At 37.3% G+C, this 14353-nt stretch overlaps 1 protein-coding gene and 1 non-coding gene across 2 annotated transcripts in view; both read left to right on the top strand.

Annotated features, from left to right (window-relative positions):
* Nucleotides 1-5382: 5382 nt before the first annotated feature.
* Nucleotides 5383-14353, top strand: part of Wasl (WASP like actin nucleation promoting factor) — a 71957-nt gene continuing 62986 nt past the window's right edge. The window contains exon 1 of the mRNA XM_027926520.2: nucleotides 5383-5843. Within this exon, the coding sequence (XP_027782321.1) occupies nucleotides 5730-5843 (114 nt within the window). The 5' untranslated portion in view covers nucleotides 5383-5729. The remainder of the gene's footprint in view (nucleotides 5844-14353) is intronic.
* On the top strand, nucleotides 11486-11616 carry LOC114085357 (small nucleolar RNA SNORA57). Its single transcript, XR_003581458.1, has one exon. It is a non-coding gene; the product is annotated as a small nucleolar RNA SNORA57 (small nucleolar RNA).

The raw sequence follows: 14353 nt of genomic DNA, 5'->3' as shown, positions 1-14353 counted from the left end.
TTGTATTTTAATAACTTTGATACAGAATATGTATTTTTTATGTGTATATGTGAAGATAAAAAAAACCTCTAGTCTTTTAAACCTTGCTTAAAAACCTTCAAGTTTCTCAGTTGAAGGGAAATAGAATGCTTATTTCCTGGATCAAATCCAGTCTCTCAAACTGGTTAAAAAGAATTTGAGATAAGAAAATGCCAAAGAAAACAGAGTGAAAGATGTCTAGTGTTCAGCTAAAGAGAGGATATACTATCGAGAATGAAAGACAGAAAGGACTTGCTAAATTTCTGAAACAAATACAGCCAGTATTTACAGATCTCAGGATGAATGTGGAAAAATACTATCCTTTATTTATGGGAAGGAGGAAAATCTCAAACAAGCAAGGAAATCACATTTGCAGCAAAATTGCTTACATTTTCCATATTTTATAATATCAAGGAGTTGGAAAAGGTCTATAGAAAAGCAAAAAGGGTGGAAAATAAGAACTTAAAATGTGATTTTGTGGACAAAGTACTCTACTTAAAATTTGAGGAAAAATTAAATATTGAGGCATGAAAAAGAAAGTCTATTATGGCCATAATTTTCAGTCTTCAAGTCTAAAGAAAAGATAATAAGAGCAAATAGAAAAGTGCACTTGGACAAAACTTAAAACTTTTTGAAAGAAAGTGTATAATTCCAACAATAAATAGTCTAGGCTAATAGAAAGTTGTAAAATGACTGGAATTCAATAGTTCTGAGCATGGGATAGAGTCTTCCAATGTACACTTACTTCCTTCACCTCCCATCTCATAGCACTGCCCCCGCCCCAGCTCTCTTCCACATCTCTCTCACTTTCAAAATAGTTTGGTGATCTAGAAGTTCAAAGAGGTGGCATTTCTAACAGAAAAATTACTTTCCAGAGGGGTTGCACCAATTTGCAGTCCACCAACAATGTATGAGCATTCACTTTTCTCCACATCCTTGCCAACATTTGTTGCTACTTGTATTCTTGATAATTACCATTCTGACTGGAGTGAGATGAAATCTCAGTGTAGTTTGAATTTGAATTTCTCTAATAATTATTAGAGATTTTGAACATTTTTCATATATTTGTTGACCATTTGTATTTCTTCTATGAAGTGTCTGTTCAGTTCATTTGCCCATTCATTAATTGGGTTATTTGGCTTTTTGGTGTTAGACTTTTTGAGTTTTTTATATGTCCTAGAAATTAACGCTCTACCTGAGGTGCAGGTGGCAAAGATTTTTCTCCCATTCTATAGGCTCTCTTCACGTTCTTGATTGTTTCTTTTGCCGTAAAGCTTTTTAGTTTGATGCCATCCATTTATTAATTTTTTATTTATTTCTTGTGCTTTAGGAGTCTTGTTCAGAAAGTCAATTCCTGTGCCAATATGTTAAACCTACATTTTCTTCTAGTATGTGCAGGGTTTTGGTCTACTCCTGAGGTCTTTGATCTATTTAGAGATGATTTTTGTACAGGGTGAAAAAGAGGGGTCAATTTTCATTCTATTATGTATAGATTTCCAGTTTTCCCAGCACCATTTGTTGAAGAGGCTATCTTTTCTCCAATGTATGTCTATGGTACCTTTGTCCACCATGAGATAACTGCTATTAATGTCGGTTTGTCTCTGTGTCTTCTCTTCTGTTCCATTGGTCTTCATGCCTGTTTTTGTGCCAATACCATACTGTTTTTGTTACTTCGGCCCTGTAGTATAATTAAAGTCTGACATTAGGATGCTTCCTGCTTCACTTTTCTTTCTAAGGATTGCTTTGGCTATTTGGGGTCTCTTATTTTACCAAATTTCATGACTGCTTTTTCTACTTCTATGAAGAACAACATTGTAATTTTAGTAGGAATTGCATTAAATCTGTATAGTGCTTTTGGTAGTGTGACCATTTTGACAATATTGATTCTTCCTATCCAAGAACATGAGAGATTTTTTCCATCTTCTAAGGTCTTCTTCAAATTCTTTCTTTAGGGTTGTGTAGTTTTCATTGTAGAGGTCTTTCACCTCTTTTCTTAGATTGATTCCTAGAATGGAACCACCATTTGACCCAGTGTTCCACTCCTTGGCATATAGCCAAAGGATTTAAAAATCTGCATACTACAGTGATACAGCCACATTAATGTTTATAGCAGCACAATTCACAATAGCTAAGTCATAGAACAAACCTAGATGCTCATCAACAGATAAATGGATAATGAAATGGAGGTATATACATACAGTGGAATATTACTCAGTCATAAAGAAGAATGACACTTGCCAGTAAATGGATGGATCTGGAGACTATCATGCTGAGTGAAATAAGCCAATCCCCAAAAAACAAAGTTGAATGTTTTTGCTGATATGTGGAAATTAAACCACAATAAAGGGGGTGGGGAAGGAAGAAGTGAAAGTTCAGTACATTAATCAAAAGAGAATGAAAAGGAGCAGAAATAGATGGTAGAATAAATCTATAATTTTCCTTTGTACAAATAAAAAAATAAGTGAATCCCACCATTGTGTACACCCACAAGAATGGGTCCTAATAAGATATATTCCTAATAAGACATATCCCATACGTGTATAATTTTATAAAAATAGATTGTGCTGTCATGTTAAATTAAAAAGAACCAATTAAAAAAGATTGTGTACCCTTGCTAAGTGAAATAAGCCAATCCCAAAGGTCAAATGTTTTCTGATATGTGGATGCTAACACACAAAGGGTGGGGAGGGGAAGGACATAAGTTCAGTTGATAATGGGGAATGAAGAGAAGAGAGAGAGGGAATGCGTTGGACACAACTTTTCTGTTTGTATATGAATACACCACAGTAAAACTCCACATCATGTACAACCACAAGAATGAGATTTAACAAGTTACTCTGCAAGTATGAATATTACATCAAAATATACTCTACTGTCTTGTGTACCTAGAAAGAACAAATTTTTAAAAAGAACAGGAAAAAAATTGCTACTTTTTTCTTTTTTTGGTGCTGGGATTGAACCCAGGACTTCATACATTCTAAGCACAAGCTCTAGCACTTAACTGCATTTCCAGCCCTTGAATTTTTATTGATTACAGAATAATAGGATTCCATTTCTAGATTTACAATATTAAAAAAAGCTTTGCTATTTTGACATATGGGGATATACATATAGCTGAGTTTTCACAACATATAGCCTAATTGGAAATTTTACTGAGAGATTATGCTCCAAACTCACCAACATATATTTCAAGAATTATGTAGTTTTAAATTTGAGGACAGTTTTTGGATAATAAGGCTTAGATAGAGCAGAGTTAAAAATATGTAATTCACTCAACTCTTGATCTTTACCTAAGAGAAAGCTGAACAGACTGTAGGCAAGGATGTTAAATAACAGACAACAATAACTTCAGTAGCCACTATGTACCGGGTACATTATGGCCATCTTATTTTACAATTCTGAAGTATGAATAACTATCCCTATTTATACTATATCTTTATCAAACAGAAATTATTTTCATTTTACAGATAAAGAAATTGAGTCAGAAAAGAAATGTTTCTCAACTCCAAAAAGTTCTAAGAGGAATAAGGAACTTCAATCTGGGCCTATCTGAAGCCTATGCTCTTGGTGTATAGCTGTTGACAGGTTTGAAAAGAGGGTTCAGGAGGCTGAGGCAGGAGGATTGTGAGTCTCAAAGTCAGCCTCAGCAACAGGGAGGTACTGGCAACTCAGTGAGACCCTATCTCTAAATAAAATACAAAAAAAATACGGGTGGGGATATGGCTCAGTGATCTAGTGCTCCTGAGTTCAATCCCCAGTACACATCCTGCCTCCCTCCACCCCCTCCAAAAAAAGAGGGTCCTAATTTCTATCATTTCTCAAGAATGTGTAATGCTTTCTGTTGTCACTGTGCTTTCAACTTGGAAGAGGTGCATTTTTAATAAATGACAAACTGATTTATTTTGGGGCTTTATATTACTAGTGTGTTATTCAGAGGCAACCCCAGGTTTACATTTTTACTACTACCTTCCTAAACCCAATTTGATATTTTATAAATAACTTTTTTTTGCTCACTTTTTTCATCTCACATTATTAAACAATTTTGAAATATCCACATATAATGTGAGAACTTCCAAGGTTATATGCTTTCATTTTCCTTTGAAGATTTTTTTTTTTCCGGCTCAATTTCATTAAGGGAAGCTTTAAAATTTTTCTATTTTCAAAGTGAATTGAGAATGATTTATTAATCTGTTTAGTATATTAGAGATTTCTAATGGGAGCTGTTAAGAGATATTAAACATCAGATAGTTGAAAAGAGAGCTGAAAAGTTGAAAGCTTAATCGTCACAGGATAGACGTCTTAAGTTCAATACAACTTTATTAAAACTTTGTAATTAGCAAATGATGGTAAAATCCATACAATAAACTCCAATATGCTTAATACAGAGATAAGTCAGACGTGTTTTATAATTCACTACAGCCCATTATTTCCATATCCCCCAATTTCCTTTTACAAGGGCCTAGTATTTGACTTTCCCAACAAAGGTGGTTAACTTTTAATACTCTGAAGCATACAAATTTTTAAAAAATTTTTGAGATTTACTTCTAGGGAGTAAAGCAGAGAAGGTATTTTTCTGGATGACATCCCCAAATAAGCACATTAATTTAGTTCATAAGAAAACAAAGCGTTCGGGGTTTAAGATACAGGAAAGGTGGGGTAAGGGAATATTTTCCAATTGATGAGGTAGGAAAAAACAAACGTGTTCAGCGCCCATACAAGAATCTGCGTTTAAATGTTGCAAATACACTTATCCCACGTGCCACGGCATACCGGCAGGGCGACAACGTCTCTTCTCAAGTGCGTTTTTTGTGATATCCATAAAAATCTCTTCCACAGTCCTGGGAGAGGCCTGTTTGTTCCTTCATTGTCCATGTCGAAGTCTGGACAAAGTTTGAGAGACGCCAGGCACCTGCGGCTCTGACCGACACCAGGAGCCAGCAGCACCGGGAGCTCTTTCCAATCTTCGTCCCCAGGTTCCAGCCCTTCAGGACCCGCAGAGTGAGCGCCCCACTTCCGCCCCCCTGAGAAACTGCTATTCCTGGGAAGGGGACCTGCTGCTCCCCGCTACTACGCCAAGGTGTGCGCCCGCAGAAGGGAGGCGGACTGCTACGCCGTAGTAGCCAGCCCACGTCGTCTCTCCAAGTAGTAGCGGCTGGGCTCGGGTTCCCGAACAGTGAGCAGAGAAGCCGGAGGTCGAGGACCCCACCCGGGACCGCAGACCCTGAGCGACCCGCGCCGGGCCGGAAGAGGGCGGGGTTTCAGGCCGGCCAGCAAAGCCCGCAGCAAGCCGAGAGTTTACTCTCGGGCTCCAGGCCGCAGCCGCAGCCGCGCGTTTCCGGCGCGCTCCCCCGCGTCTTGCGTCCCGTGGTCTCGTCCGCCCCCGCTGCCATGTTGGATTGTGCGGCCGCCGCCGCCGCTGCCGCCGCCGGGGGAGCGTTGGAGGAGGAGTTGGGAGTTTAGCGCAGTCGCCGGAGTGCGAGGACAACGGCCATCCGGCCCTAGCCTAGCCAGGCGGGAGCTGGGAGCTTCCCTTTCTGAGTGCGGCCCGAAGGCGGCCTGCCGTCAGCTTCCCCTTCTCTTGTCCTCCTCCCTGCTCCGCGGGAGCTTCGGGATGCTGCTCATCTGAATCCCTCTGCCCGCCCCTGTCACCGAGAGGGGAAACGAGCTCGCCCAAGAGACGGCCCTGGACTCCCAGCCCCGCCGGCGAAACCATGAGCTCCGGCCAGCAGCCGCCGCCCCCGCGGAAGGTCACCAACGTGGGGTCTTTGCTGCTCACCCCGCAGGAGAATGAGTCCCTCTTCACTTTCCTCGGCAAGAAATGTGTGGTCAGTGGCCGAGACCCCCGTCGCTACCCGGACGTTACCTTTCGGGCCTGGGCTGGGGGACCGGGAAGTGGGAATGAGGAAGGAAGCGGGAGCAGTGTAGGGAAGGTCCCGCGGCCACCAGGCCTCCGCCGGCCCGAGCCCGGCGGCGGCGCCCTTGTCCTGCTCCGTGGGTTCGGATCGCAGCGGCCGGACGCCGCCTCCTGAGCTGCTGAGGAACAAGGGAGTGTCAACCTCCGCAGGCCTGCCCTGGAGCCCAGCTTGGCCCGGCTCGGGTCCGCGCCCTTGCTGTTGATTCAAACTTTACTCTCAGACCACAAGGGATTTTCTTCTTGCATGAGCAGCTTAATTTTTGAACAGAACCCATGTTCTAGCCCTAGCTTCACCTCCTACTGAGGGTACCTTTAACAATGCCAGAGCTTTAAGGAATGCATAGATTGGGGAATGAAGCAGATTGGGTTTTTAATCTCCCTTTAGGATTCTAGGAGGGGATGAATTAGTGTGCAGGTTCCTGGACATTCTTGGATCAGTGCAAGGGCAGATAATGCTACTGTTCCCCGTTGCAGAGAGAGAAACAGGATTTCTTTCTCCAGCAATGACGCCTAGGCCTGGTTTCTACTCTCTTCACTGATTCTTTTTTTTTTTTTAATCATTGTTGGGAGGGGGTGTTGCTCTCCCCGCAGCCATGCGCAGGGAAACCACAATCTAGTAGTTTTCGGCCTTTGGGACCCAGAATGATTCTTAGGTTGGTGTAGTGCGGCTGATTCCAACCCCAGATGGCCTGTTGGGAGTGAGCAGTTCTGTGGGAAGGGGAATGTGTGTTGTTGACGGAAGCATTCATTACATTGGCTGCTGGCACTTCTGGGGGTGGGGAGGTTCAGCTTCGTGGTGTAGGCCTTGTCAGGATCTTACTGAGGTGACTGGGTTGTTGAAATGCTGCGAGGCTCTCTCCCTTTTTTTGCTTGCTCTTACCTGCAAAGTATGTGCCACTCGAACCTAGGGAACACTTAGTGAAGTTTCAGCAGACCAGTACCGTTTTATAACTTATTAATATTATTAAAAATGTCAGAGGACACCTGCTTGTTCAAGAATTCGAGATTGGGCCAATTTCTGGAAAGTTATCAGATTGTTAACTTCATAGAAGTTTACTCTGTGTGTCTTGTACCAAACAGTTGGAGACTGAATACTTACATTCAATTTCAGATGTGTTTGTTATTTAAGAATTTAGACTTTGAAGAACACAGTTAACTGATTAGAAAAAATGCAACAAGAGGAGTGTCTCAAAATCAGAATTTTGGGAAACAACTTCAAAGATAATCAGATCCCTCCTCACCTAACGACTTTTTAAAACAAATGAGGAAATGGAGCCAGTGACTCCCAAGTCACACAAGAGTTTAGTAAGATAATAGAAGTTAGAGAACCAGCAGAACTCCTGATGCCTAGTCCCTTTGTACTTCCCATTATATGATTTTGTTTCATAATAGTTTTTCTTTTTTATTTCCAAATGAAAAAGATGTGTTAAGGGAATAACCATTTCTTTATAGTAAAATGAATGTATTTTAATATGTAAGGTCCTTAAAGCTGAACTAATTTTTGCATATTGTCAGTGTAGGAAAATCTCCAGCACTTAAAAGTATTAGTTATCTGCCAATGGAAAAAAGAAAAAAATATTGGTTTTGCTGATTTACTACATTTGTTATGTAGTTTGTATCAAAAAGGAAGTAGTTGTGCTATGTTTTACATACCAGACATATTAACAAGGCAGGAAGGACATTACATTTATATGCAAGTATACTAATTACTTTGTGTTTACCTATAGTATTTATTCCTAGTTTCAAAAAAATGACAGATGTGGGAGAATATTAATAGAGAAAAAGCATTGCTTACTGGTTAGCATAAGTTTAATTTCATTAAGTCATCTATTCTTAATCAATTTTACTTTTTAAATTTCAGTCATTTAAAACCACACTGTTATAGCTGTCTGCTCTTGTGGGATGACATTGTTGTGAAAATTAAAACTTGAAGTCCTCATTTTGATAGAGGGTAATGTAAGAATGATATTTTAATTTTTTGGAATGATCTTTTTTCCCTCTCCATGTAGTTTTTCATAGTTTGAAACAATGCCAAAATACATTGTCTTATTATAAATCCAGCAGCAGATTTGCAGGTCAGGCCAAATGTGTTTGACAAGAAGTACATTCAGAGCTTGCTCTAAGAATCCAATAAATGAAACCTAAATGGAGTAGTACCGGCTTTTGAGGAGCTTCTTTTTCTTGTTCATTCAACAGAACATACCAAGTAACTATATGTTGAGGTCAAACTCAGGATTTATACCTGTGTTCAGGGAAGCAATAGTTTTATGTCTAAAAAGGGAAACAAAGGTATAAACTGAAGAATGAGTCAGTACTTCTGAGTGATCTATAAGAGGTTGCATGTCACTATGGAAAACACTCGCTTTGTAGTCAATAAATGTGGGTTCAAATGCTGGATCAGTTTAAACATATTTCTTAACCTTCCTTTAGTAGATTGAGTTTTCTTACCTGTGAAATAGGGATTCTATGTCATGGCGTGATTGTATGGGTTAGAAGGACTGTGTATGAATATATGCAAACTTTTTGTAAAGGTTTAGAGGATCAAAGGAGAGATGGTGTGAGAGGAGATGAGTAAGTTTTTTAGAATGGGCATTATCTGAATATTTAAGATGAATAGGTCCTCCTTAGGTTGATCAGAGGTATAAAACATTGTGGAAGTAACTATGTCTACTAATAGTTTGTTGTGAAGTAAGGAGTTTCTGTTTGGGTTCTCAAATATAGATACACATCAGAATTATTGGAGATCATTAAAAATGCTAGTTTCAATTCCTAGGTGATATTCAAAGTCACTGAGTCTGAAATGGAGCTTGGGAATTTGTTTTTAGCAAGCTTGACAGAAGATTTTAATGTAGAATCAGTTTCAGAACTAAAGTGTACTGTTCTGATAGGGTAATCCTGAAAATGTCACATTGGAAACTTTGGCTATTGTGTTGAAAAAATTAACATTGGAAATTGTGGGGTTTCTTTCAATCTTTATATTTTGTGAGCTAAGTTAAATTAAGTAACAACAGATTATTTTTGTACAGAATTTCTCTTGACTTCTTAAGATATTAAGGTATACTTCATAGCTATAAGGAGGAGATAAAATTGAGAAAGCCTTTCACTAGTTAGGGAATTGCAGATCAGATTCAAGTTTTAGAATGCTTTGTGGGGGAAAGAGGAGACAATTTAAAAGGTGGATTGAGGATTGTGAGAATGGAGAAAAAGGTCAGATGAGTGTATATAAAAGTCCTCATTAAATATGTCTGGGGCCTGAATCAAAGCATTTTAGATGGAAATTCAAAGGCAATTGAAAAGATTTCCAGTAGAACTTAGTCCTACCTAAGTATAAAGGGTAAGGGATGGGGATTGCAATAAAGGCAGGCATTGTAAGTACCAGAAGAAGAAATATTCGGCAGCATTTATATCTCATTAGCTGGAAAGGGGCCTTAATTTTGTGAGACTCTGTATTGGTGATTGGTTTCATGGATGAGGTGATTTATTTATTTAATTTTTTTGGTGGGAGGTACCCTGGATTAAACTCAGGGACACTCCACCCTGAGCCACATCCCCACCCTATTTTGTATTTTATTTAGAGACTGAGTTGCTTAACCCTGGCTTTTGCTGAGGCTGGGTTTGAACTCCTGATTCTACTGCCTCAGCCTCCTGAGCTGCTGGGATTACAGGCATGCACTACCACGCCCCCAAGAAGAGGTGATTTCTAAGTAAATCTATTGTTTTGCTATAGTTTTTAAAAATAAGTTTTGTAGAAATTGAGGTTTTATTTATATAATTTATTATGAACTTTTACATAAAGTCAATAATTCTGATGCCATTCGTTATCTAGTAGTGTTTTCTTAGGAGAACAATGTAAAAAAATGATAAACAAGATTCATAGGTCTTGGAATTAGTTCTGTTGACTTTTGTGTAGTATGGTATTTATATTTTATGATGAGTATGTGCCTTTTTGTCATGTGGACTTTAGTGTATGCAGTGCTGAATAAGTAAGAAATTGAGGAGTGGGAAAAATAAAACCTTCAACTCTCCCTCTGTGGCCTCCTAACTACTTGTTTCTGTTTAAATCACATATCTTTTAGATAGTAGTTTTAAAATAGGTATAGAGGGAAAGTTGTGCTCGAGAGCAATCTTTATTTTAATGTTTGTTGGCCTGAATTAAGAAACTACTGATGGGAAGTTAGGATTGGGAATGTATTTTACCTTGAGTAATTTGGAAAGAGAAAAAAGGTTAAAATTCATGGAGTTTGTAATATACAGAAATGAAAAGGTTCTCTTGTCTAGTACAGGAAAAAACTGAACATGATAATGTGTATAATTCAGGGTGGACTGTGAGCACAGGAAGAGATTTACATGAGTCTTAACAAGGTTAGATTATAAATCCTTTTCTGGTAAATTCTAAGCTCTGTAACAATATAGGCAAATTTATTAACCATTATGAACCTTGATATCTCAGATTATAAAATGGGCTTAGTCAAGGATTTCAAAGAATAATGCAATAACTATGTAAAATATTTTAAGAGTGCCTAAAGTACTCTGGGAGTTTGGAGAAGCATATGAAAGAAAGTTGTTATTAATGCTGGTTAGTGCTCAGTTTAAATTCCCTGTTACTGGCAGAGATTTTAGAGTATATGAATTCTGTATTACATTTGCTCTGACTTAGGAAGCTCATGTCAACCAATTTTATTTAAAGTTAGTTAATATAGAGTATAAATTAAGAGTCAAATAGCTTAAGTATCTTTGGGAAGTTTCTAAATCTTTGAATTACATACACACACCCCAGTTTTGTCTTTTTTTGGTCATCTATTTCTCTTTCTGTTTTGGACATAATTAGAAATTTTTCTTAAAAATATATCTTTTTTAAAAGTTATATTTAATGTAAAAATAGTATCTTATGAATAATGTCAAATTGTCAATCTAGAAATAAAATGAAGTCTCTTAGAAATAGAAAGCACATTTGTCTAGGACTTTAAAGATTCCCCATAGTGCTTAAAATCTGAACTTCTTAAATATTGACTGAAATACCAAAGAGCTGGTTTTACTTACAGGGCTGCTGAGCAACTTCTATTTTGCGTATTAGTTTTTTAGTCTTTTTTTTTTTTTTTTTTTAGAGAGAGAGAGAGAGAGAGAATATGAATCTTTTTTTGTAGATAGACACAACTCAATGCCTTTACTTATTTATTTTTTATGTGGTACTGAGAATCGAACCCGGATCCTGCCTGTCCTAGGTGAGCGCTCTACTGCTGAACCACAATTCCAGCCCGATTTTTTAGTCTTCTAAAGCATAATTTTTAAAAGTCTGTATAAAAACTGCTAAGATTTTCAAATGAAACACATGCTTGGTTCACTTATGTCCACATTTCATAATTCTTTAAAAAATGATTTTAATGGAAGAGTGATAATAGCTTGTTCTCATTTACACTAGAAAAATATAAATTTTGAAAGAGTAGATAGAGCAGTGCTTTGTTATAAATTCTGTCTAGGAATTATAGCTTTGATCCCATAGGTAAGAACTCATCATTATCAATACAGTTCGTTTTTACTATAAAGAATCTGACCCTCTTCTTAGTGGGAACCAGCATGCAGTGCTGCTCCCTATCCTGGAGGAAAACAGAAGGAAAGGACTCTGGCCCCTTCACATCTTCAGTGCCAGCAGTTTCCTGTCTTCAGGTTTAAACGGCAGGACATAAGATTCTGGAGGCAAAAAAGTTCATACATTCTTGTTCACAGTAATAAATACACGTGGTTAAGCTATAAAATGTAATTCTTTTTTGATTATGAAATATCTAGTTATGTTTAGTATTATGTAGTAATTAGAAGATGTTTGACATTTAATTATTCATAAATACAGTGTATCAGAAATATATCCCATTTTTATTTATTTCATCTGTCATTGTCAGGAGTAGTAGAGGTTTACACCATCATGGTAGCAATATGAAAGACTGAAATTAATTAGAAAACACCAATTTCACTCTGTAGTTGTCTGTTGAATTGAGTTGTAGTTAAGTTGAGATCTGTTTTAAAAGATGAAACATTGAATTGTAGAGAAATGTTGAAGAGGTGAATCTCGACGAGCTCCCTTTAGAAAATAGGATCCAATGAAAGATTATTTGGTAAATTTATATTTTAATTATTTCAAGTATTGGTTTAATTTTTATCCTTGCCTCTTGGGTTCCTTTGCCATGGGGCTTTTTTTTTTTTTAACTTGATCTGAAAATTTACTATGGACATCTGTCACTATAAAACTATAAAGCAGTACTCATTAAAGACCTGCCTGATTGAAGCAAAAGGGAAATAGAATTTAATAGCATCTTAAATTCCTGATATGAAGAAATTAAAAGTATCACAAACCAAATATACATTAACTTTAGAACAATTAATGTTTCCCAGGTTTCTTATAAAGTTAAACTTTTGTCTTAGATTTGCAGAAGCTAAGACTAATGGGTATGAAGTTACTTATTTAAATAACTGTGGTTTCAAAATAAAAACTTTAAATACTCCTGAGTACAGTGAATTGCTTTTGATACCATAAAAAGTATGATGATGCCTAAATATCTTTGAAATTTCCATATTAGTAAAGGAGCAGTTTGATTTGAATATAATTCATAAAGCTAGTCAGAAACCCAAATGATTTATTTTTATTAGTGAAATACCAGAAAGTGTTGAGTACTTAACTGATAAGCAACACCTTCCCAATATCATAGAGTACCAATAATTAAAAAGAATAATTCAGGCTTTATCTCTCCCTTGATTACTGTATAGCTAGAAAAGACAAAGATTATCATCACAAAAAGATGCTTATTACAAACTAGTGATTATTAGAGATTAGAATATTGAGAGGAGAGGTAGATAGAGCATTGTGATTTTGACAGATCATTGTGGGATTTGAATATGAGGACCTTAAATAGTGTCGTAGAATTTATATCAGGAGCAGGGAACAACTCAGTTCAGGTATAGGGAAATGTGTAAGCAAATATTTGAAATAGAAAATGTACATGAAGTGTTTGGAGATACCAAATAAACTGAGTTAGTTCTAAGATTGAAGAAAGTAATAGTGGACTATAAATCTGCAGGGTAACTTGAGGCCAGATTTTAGAAGACTAAAAGGATTGAGCTTTATTCCCTAGGTTGTAAGAAACTGCTAAGTTTCTTGGTTTGAGGTTTGTTTTTTTTTTTTAGGAGGTGGGTACTGGGTATTTAACCCATGGGCACTTTACAACTGAGCTATATCCCCAGTCCTGTTTGTTTTTTGTTTTGAGACAGGGTCTCACTAAGTTGCTAAGATCCTTGCTGATTTGCTGAGGCTGGCCTCGAAATTACAATCCTCCTCCCTCATCCTCCCAAGTCATTGGGATTACAGGCATATACCTCTGCATGAGTTCCACCACTAAGTTTTTTGATTCAAGAAAAACAAGTTTTTAGAGATGGGAAAAATCGAAAGTGTTATTCATAATATAAACAGTCGAATGTTTTAAAATGTACTAGCTACTTTTCTTATTTGTTATATTAACATAACTGATGTGGGTAAGGAACCTGAATTATAGCAGCATCTGGGGCAAATAAAGGATTATATATATTGTGGTTTGTGTGTCCCTGGCAGAAACCACCAGTTGCTCACAGTGTTTCTTACCACTTAGTCCAGATATGGTATCTGAATAACCAGTGTATTCACATTACCAATTTTCCAAGTTCACAGTAGTTGGAATCTAGTTGGTATTGGATGTTTTGTAAAGAAAAATTGGCAATATTCAGTGGGCTGTGTGAATTCCAGATGACAACAGAACCTCTTAGTGGAAATGGCTACATCCTAAGAATTATAGGTGTAGGGATTTTGAATTCTTTACAGAGTGTTGATTATTTAGGCCATGGGAATGGAATTATATTTTTGAAGGTTTCAAGGTCAGGATTGCAGAAGGGAGTAAGTCTAGCCCATATTTGATTTGGTCAGTGCTGGAAAATGATAATTTCAATTACAGTTCAAGAGATAGAGGGATGTTCTCTTTAATTCACCAGAAAAAAATGGGATTATACATTTTGTTCTACAACTTAACTTTTTCACTTTGTAAATTTCCATGCCCATATATATCTATTGCATCCTATTTATTATTACATTGTGTGCTATATTACACTATGTGAATGTACATAGTTTATTAATCTCTACTGTTGGGAAATAATTTCCTGGGGCTTCTGTAACAAAATACTACAAAGTCCTGTAAAAAGTACTACAAAATAGCTGGTTGAAACAACAGAAACTTAAGTGTCTCATGATTCTGGAGACTAGAAATCCAAAAATCAAGGTTTTGGCAGGGTTGGTTTGTTCAGGAGGAACTGAGAATCTTTCTGATATTTATCTTAACTTCTGGTAGTTGCTGGCAATCCTTGAGGTTTCTTGGCTTGTAGGTTTATCACTCTGGCCTCTGCCTATTC

This window comes from Marmota flaviventris, chromosome 1 (assembly GCF_047511675.1).
Source record: "Marmota flaviventris isolate mMarFla1 chromosome 1, mMarFla1.hap1, whole genome shotgun sequence".
NCBI lineage: Eukaryota > Metazoa > Chordata > Mammalia > Rodentia > Sciuridae > Marmota > Marmota flaviventris.
This window is presented reverse-complemented; position numbering and strand designations above follow the sequence as displayed.